General features: G+C 46.7%; 1 protein-coding gene across 1 annotated transcript; it reads right to left on the bottom strand.

The window, feature by feature from the left end:
- Nucleotides 1–391: 391 nt before the first annotated feature.
- LOC125512523 (uncharacterized) lies at nt 392–1,543 on the bottom strand. The gene has a single exon (XM_048677619.2). It carries the CDS (start codon nt 1,397–1,399, stop codon nt 647–649), a length of 753 nt encoding a protein of 250 aa, XP_048533576.1. The 5' UTR covers nt 1,400–1,543; the 3' UTR covers nt 392–646.
- Nucleotides 1,544–7,320: the final 5,777 nt, after the last annotated feature.

Genomic DNA, 7,320 nt, shown 5'->3' with positions numbered 1-7,320 from the left:
GAAGAACAGTACTAATACACTACCACCCCGCAAAAAAAAAAAACACTACCACAAGAATTGCACACATACACTACCACCAAGAATTGAATGGCATATGCGAATCAACCTGTGGTTGAGTTGGTTAGGTGGACAGTGGTATCCCCAATCCATCAGGGTTCAAATCCTGGTGCTCGCATTATTTCTGGATTTATTTCAGGATTTCCGGCGATGCGCTTTCAGTGCGAGGAGACGTTTCCGTCGACGACGAGGCGCCTACGGTGACTTCGTAAATCTCAAGATGATATGCCGACTCAGTCTCTCGGAGGTGCTCATAGAGATAGGGTGTGCGTGTGTGCGTTCATAGGGATGAGCGTATGCGCGTGTATATGAGCGCTTGTGTCTGTACTGATGCTAAAAAAAATTTTGAATGGCATATATTTCCTGTCCGATGACTTGTCTCACATGCATGCAGGGCCTCTTTGGAAACATATTTTTTGTCGAAATTTGGCCGGAATTGGTTTAGGAAAATGAAACAACAATTCCCGTGTTCCAAACGAAGGCGAGCACATGGATTTTTTGAATATGAAATTAACATGGACCCATCGATCATTTCTTGCTGCATGTCGATCTCGTCGGTCGTGACACCAACGATCGAATCAAAGGCCGATCAGACTTGCATGCCGTCGTCGCTGTCGGCATCGGTCAGCTCCACTTTGTCACTGACCTCGCCACCCTTTCCTCTTTCGATGTACACTATGTCGATGTTGTACAGTACCGGGATCATGACCATGGAGCAGAGGCACGCCAGCACCGGCCCGAAGATCCACAGCAGGAGCGGAACGCCGCCGAAGAAGAGCCTGTTCCCGACGAAGTTGAGCAGGAACCCCCTCTCGAGGACCTCGAGGACATACTCCTTGTTCACCGGCAGGTGGCGGCCGCCGTCGGGGAGGGCGAAGAGGTGGGAGAGGGCGTTGACGAGGAAGGTGGCCTGGTTGAAGGTGCAGATGGCGAGGCTGTGGCAGAGGAAAGAGAGGAGGAAGGCGGTGAGGAGGGCGACGTACTTGAGCGCCATCATGTACTCGCCGTGCGCGCCGAAGACGGCGTCGCTGATGGGCTTCTTGACGGCGTAGGTGCTGCTGAGCACGGCGGCCACGCCGGTGCAGAAGAGGACGGACGTGGTGGCCACCAGCGTGGAGCCCATGATCACGTTCCGCAGCGACTGCACCACCAGCACCGCCTTCTTCTCGTTGTCCTTCATCATGGAGAGCACCCAGAGGCGGCGCGCGGCGGCGTTGACGCCGATGGTGGAGCGCAGCGGGCAGCGGCGGACCGCGCGCCACAGCCACATGTGGTACACGATCGGGAACAGGAGGCCCACGGGGATCAGCACCAGGTCCAAGTAGCTCTCCCTCCACGCCATGATCGCTCCTAGCTCCTCGATCTCACTAAAATCTCTCTTTCTCTCTCACTCCACCTTGCAGCTGCGTGTATACAATTTTCTTTGTGTGACTGTGAGTGCACTCGAGTCGTCTGCGATTGTTTGGTTGATGGTGGAGAGCGAGCATGCATGTTAATATATATATAGGGAGACCAGCCGGGGACGACGATGGTAGCTAGCTGGACAAAAGCGACGACGACCACCGAGCTAGGGCACGTAGGTGTGAAGCACATTGCAAGCATGGTGATATGTGGTGCAAACTCTATTCAAGGGCCACCATGAACTAGTGACCTAAAAAGTAGTCAAAAAACCAGACATGACCAACCTCACCCTGCATGACGACGAAGCAGCACACAAATGTCACTTTCCGTTCGTGTTTTTGTTTGTTTGTCTCTCTGTTTGTTTATGTTTTACCTTTTTATAGTGGGAAAAGTAGATCAGGAGTAGCATATTCCGAGGGATGCCCATTGGTCCTCTTGTGGTGATATTAAACGGCGATATGCCCAGTAATGGTATCCAGCTGCTAGTAATTTACTCACAGACGTATTGGTCTGATTTCTGAAAACCAATAGATGAAGAATGATGGATGAAAAGATTCTAGTTTCACACTAGTATAAATCAATTGGGGAAACCGTGTCTGTATGCACATACATATGTGCTCGTTCGCGGATCCTTCAGATGGAACTAGCTGGCCTGTACTTAACCAATGCACGTTCTAGACCTCATTTGACATTATTTTTCAATATGGGTTTTATTTCTCAGAAATGGTGTTACAGTCTGCTAATATATACAACCTCGGTGATACGGTCTGAAACCCGATGCAACAAACATGCGGTGCTAACTTGAGATCTTTCTATATTAGCTAGACTATGAGCAACTCTATTTTGAATGCACTCAATTTTCAACAGAATAAACCCCCACTCTAATAAAACTATCATAAGCGAGTCTATACCAAGTTCTTCCATTTATACAAGTTCTTCGGATCCTGATCTGGTGGCTTTGGGATCGCTCGGACTCAGGCCAGACGAAATCCATGCTCGGCTTGCCAATGCTGGTAGCGATGACGCTCGCGGGTGTCGTTTTCCTTTCTGGAGGCGCTGCCATGGCCTTTACCCGTGCCCCTCTACGAGCATCAGGGGAAACCATAGGTCCGGTTCACCGGATCGGATGGCGGCAGCGTCACGACGTCGTTCCCCTTTCTTGAAGGCGCCATCTTGCTCGCTCGTGGTGTCCTCGGTGTTGGATTTGAAGATGTTTGACGTCCTGCTGCTTCGGCCTACTCCTCTAGTTTTAGGCTTCGTGGGTTTAGTTGTGTTCTTTACTCTGTTCGGGCTGAGCACCCTGTCTCTCTATACTCCGGGCACCATGTTCATGCCTCTTTGTGTTCATGTCATGTGTTGTACCCTTTGTTGTACTCATTCTTCTCTTTATATCAATGAAAAGATACGCAAGCATTGTGTATTCGCCAAAAAAATTAAGGTTCGCCAGTTTCAATCCCCTCTCACCGACCGGTTTGGTTAGATTTCCATGGAGTTTGAAAGTTTCCTTCCATGTCGATCTCCGGGAACGATGGTTAGTTTTTATTGTTGCAACCTCTCAGTCTGTGCATCTCTATGGTCTTCATTTTCCTCAATAACCCCTTCTTCCGAATCTTTGTGGACATGGTTGTGGGCATGCTATGGTAATGCTTGCAGACTGCCTACCTTGATTGAGGTGACGTCCCTGCCGATATTCTTGAGGAGACTTCCAATCCCTGTCATACACGACGGCCTATGACAACGGCGATTCAACGTGGTTTAGTTCTCTACAGATCTTTGCCGAGAGGTATGTTGGAGCAATGATGAGAAGTTTGGTTGCGGCTTATGCGAGAATTTTGGGGCCTAGTGCCATGGTAGTATTTTCCCCCTTTGTTCAGGGTGTTTATGTGCTTGTGAGTCGAGTTACTATCTTATCTTGTTGTACCTAATGTTCTCTTTATCTAATATATAAGCCGGATTTAATTTATAAAATAGGATAAAACATGCCGCTAAGTCACAACTAGGTAGTAGAATATACTAAATAAAATAACTAGGTAGTAGATTATACTAAAAAATGAAGTTGTATGATCACTTCGTGACATGTTAGTTTCACCATTTGACATTGGAGCCATATAGTTTTAGAAAGAAAAACATGTATGAGTAAACAACCTACTTAAACTTGTGCCGCGGATTTCTAACAATACATCCAATGGTCTAACTGTGTGCGGAGTCATGATCTTCGGTACTTAGATGATATTTCGCCCGTTGCTGCGAAAATTGGTTGCAATATATTCGATGAGATTTGGTTGTATGGGACATGGATAATTTTATTAATACTATGAAAACTAAAAAATGCATATAATTTGAAGTATTTGATTATTATTGTGTAGTTTTAAAATATTTATTACACAACCATAGCATAATAGAATTGAAATAACTCAACATTTCCCCCTGCATATTTGCATGTTGAGGTGGCATGTCTACTGAGATGGCATGTTTGCGTGTTAAGAGAAATAAATTAATGAAGTTCACATATTTAGTTACTACTCCCTCCATTCCAAATTACTCGTTGTGGTTTTAGCTCAAATTTGAACTAAAACCACAATGAGTAATTTGGAACGGAGGGAGTACATAGGATTCACTTCTCTCATTGTTGTCACCATTAATTGATGATGATGCAGTGTTGTGATTGCCAACTTGAAAGCTAGGTGGTCTTCGTTTCACGGATATTGCAGTGCCATTTTAGCTAATTCCTCGCGCAAGAATGAAGCAACTAAAGACGTGCTGACGAGTGTCATGGCTAATTCTGTTATGGCATGGTGCTCATGGCGTACACACTTGCCAGCATTGCATGGAAGCAACTAAACCAACAATGATGTCGATATTCACAGGAACCAACACCCGCACTTCCATCGCTCAGATGGAAAACCCTAGCTGTCACCAGAGCACCCTCCTCCCGTTCTCCCCTCACATTCGCCTAAGGATGGGAACAGGCAAAAGCCCGCTCGGCGGAGAGACGTCGGACATCTTTCGATCGGTGGTGGCCCATTTTGGGTGGCCGCATTCGGTGTGGCATGGTGGTGCTTGAAGGAAATATGCCCTAGAGGCAATAATAAAGTTATTATTTATTTCCTTATAATCATGATAAATGTTTATTATTCATGCTAGAATTGTATTAACCGGAAACATAATACATGTGTGAATACATAGACAAACAAAGTGTCACTAGTATGCCTCTACTTGACTAGCTCGTTAATCAAAGATGGTTATGTTTCCTAACCATGAACAATGAGTTGTTATGTGATTAACGAGGTCACATCATTAGTTGAATGATCTGATTGACATGACCCATTCCATTAGCTTAGCACCCGATCATTTAGTGTGTTGCTATTGCTTTTCTTCATGACTTATACATGTTCCTATGACTATGAGATTATGCAACTCCCGTTTGCCGGAGGAACACTTTGGGTGCTACCAAACGTCACAACGTAACTGGGTGATTATAAAGGAGCATTACAGGTGTCTCCAAAGGTAGATGTTGGGTTGGCGTATTTCGAGATTAGGATTTGTCACTCCGATTGTCGGAGAGGTATCTCTGGGCCCTCTCGGTAATGCACATCACATAAGCCTTGCAAGCATTGCAACTAATGAGTTAGTTGCGAGATGATGTATTACGGAACGAGTAAAGAGACTTGCCGGTAACGAGATTGAACTAGGTATTGGATACTGACGATCGAATCTCGGGCAAGTAACATACCGATGACAAAGGGAACAACGTATGTTGTTATGCGGTCTGACCGATAAAGATCTTCGTAGAATATGTAGGAGCCAATATGGGCATCCAGGTCCCGCTATTGGTTATTGACCGGAGACATGTCTCGGTCATGTCTACATTGTTCTCGAACCCGTAGGGTCCGCACGCTTAAGGTTACGATGACAGTTATATTATGAGTTTATGCATTTTGATGTACCGAAGGTTGTTCGGAGTCCCAGATGTGATCACGGACATGACGAGGAGTCTCGAAATGGTCGAGACGTAAAGATTGATATATTGGAAGCCTATATTTGGATATCGGAAGTGTTCCGGGTGAAATCGAGATTTTACCAGATTACCGGGAGGTTACCGGAACCCCCGGGAGCTATATGGGCCATAGTGGGCCTTAGTGGAAAAGAGAAGGGGCTGCCCTAGATGGGCTGCGCGCCTCCCCCTTCCCCTAGTCCTATTAGGACTAGGAGAGGTGGCCGGCCCCCTCCTCCTCTTTTCCCCTCCGAGGAATCCTAGTTGGACTAGGATTGGAGGGGGAATCCTACTCCCAGAGGGAGTAGGACTCTCCTGCGCCTCCCTCCTTGGCCGGCCAGCCTCCCCCCTTCTACTCCTTTATATATGGAGGCAGGGGACACCTCTAGACACACAAGTTGATCCACGTGATCTATTCCTTAGCCGTGTGCGGTGCCCCCTGCCACCATATACCTCGATAATACTGTAACGGAGTTTAGGCGAAGCCCTGCTGCAGTAGTACATCAAGATCGTCACCACGCCGTCGTGCCGACGGAACTCTTCCCCGACACTTTGCTGGATCAGAGTCCGGGGATCATCATCGAGCTGAACGTGTGCTCGAACTCGGAGGTGCCGTAGTTTCGGTGCTTGATCGGTTGGATCGTGAAGACGTACGACTACTTCCTCTACGTCGTGTCAGCGCTTCCGCAGTCAGTCTGCGTTGGGTATGTAGACAACACTCTCCCCTCTCGTTGCCATGCATCACATGATCTTGCGTGTGCGTAGGAAAATTTTTGAAATTACTACGTTCCCCAATAGTGGCATCCGAGCCTAGGTTATTTATGTTGATGTTATATGCACGAGTAGAACACAAGTGAGTTGTGGACGATACAAGTCATACTGCCTACCAGCATGTCATACTTTGGTTCGGCGGTATTGTTGGACGAGACGACCCGGACCAACCTTACGTGTACGCTTACGCGAGACCGGTTCCCTCGACGTGCTTTGCACAGAGATGGCTTGCGGGCGACTGTCTCTCCAATTTTAGTTGAACCAAGTGTGGCTACGCCCGGTCCTTGCGAAGGTTAAAACGGAGTCTATTTGACAAACTATCGTTGTGGTTTTGATGCGTAGGTGAGATTGGTTCTTACTTAAGCCCGTAGCAGCCACGTAAAACATGCAACAACAAAGTAGAGGACGTCTAACTTGTTTTTGCAGGGCATGTTGTGATGTGATATGGTCAAGGCATGATGCTGAATTTTATTGTATGAGATGATCATGTTTTGTAACCGAGTTATCGGCAACTGGCAGGAGCCATATGGTTGTCGCTTTATTGTATGCAATGCAATCGCGATGTAAAGCTTTACTTTATTACTATACGGTAGTGATAGTCGTGGAAGCATAAGATTGGCGAGACGACAACGATGCTACGATGGAGATCAAGGTGTCGCGCCGATGACGATGGTGATCATGACGGTGCTTCGGAGATGGAGATCACAGGCACAAGATGATGATGGCCATATCATATCACGTATATTGATTGCATGTGATGTTTATTTTTTTATGCATCTTATCTTGCTTTGATTGACGGTAGCATTATAAGATGATCTCTCACTAAATTATCAAGAAGTGTTCTCCCTGAGTATGCACCGTTGCGAAAGTTCTTCGTGCTGAGACACCACGTGATGATCGGGTGTGATAGGCTCTACGTTCAAATACAACGGGTGCAAAATAGTTGCGCACGCGGAATACTCAGGTTTTACTTGACGAGCCAAGCATATACAGATATGGCCTCGGAACACGGAGACCGAAAGGTCGAGCGTGAATCATATAGTAGATATGATCAACATAATGATGTTCACCAATGAAACTACTCCATCTCACGTGAT

This window comes from Triticum urartu, chromosome 7A (genome assembly GCF_056163025.1).
Source record: "Triticum urartu cultivar PI428250 chromosome 7A, HENAU_Tu73, whole genome shotgun sequence".
Taxonomy (NCBI): domain Eukaryota; kingdom Viridiplantae; phylum Streptophyta; class Magnoliopsida; order Poales; family Poaceae; genus Triticum; species Triticum urartu.
The sequence above is the reverse complement of the archived record's forward strand: the minus strand, read 5'-3'. Positions and strand labels throughout refer to the sequence as shown.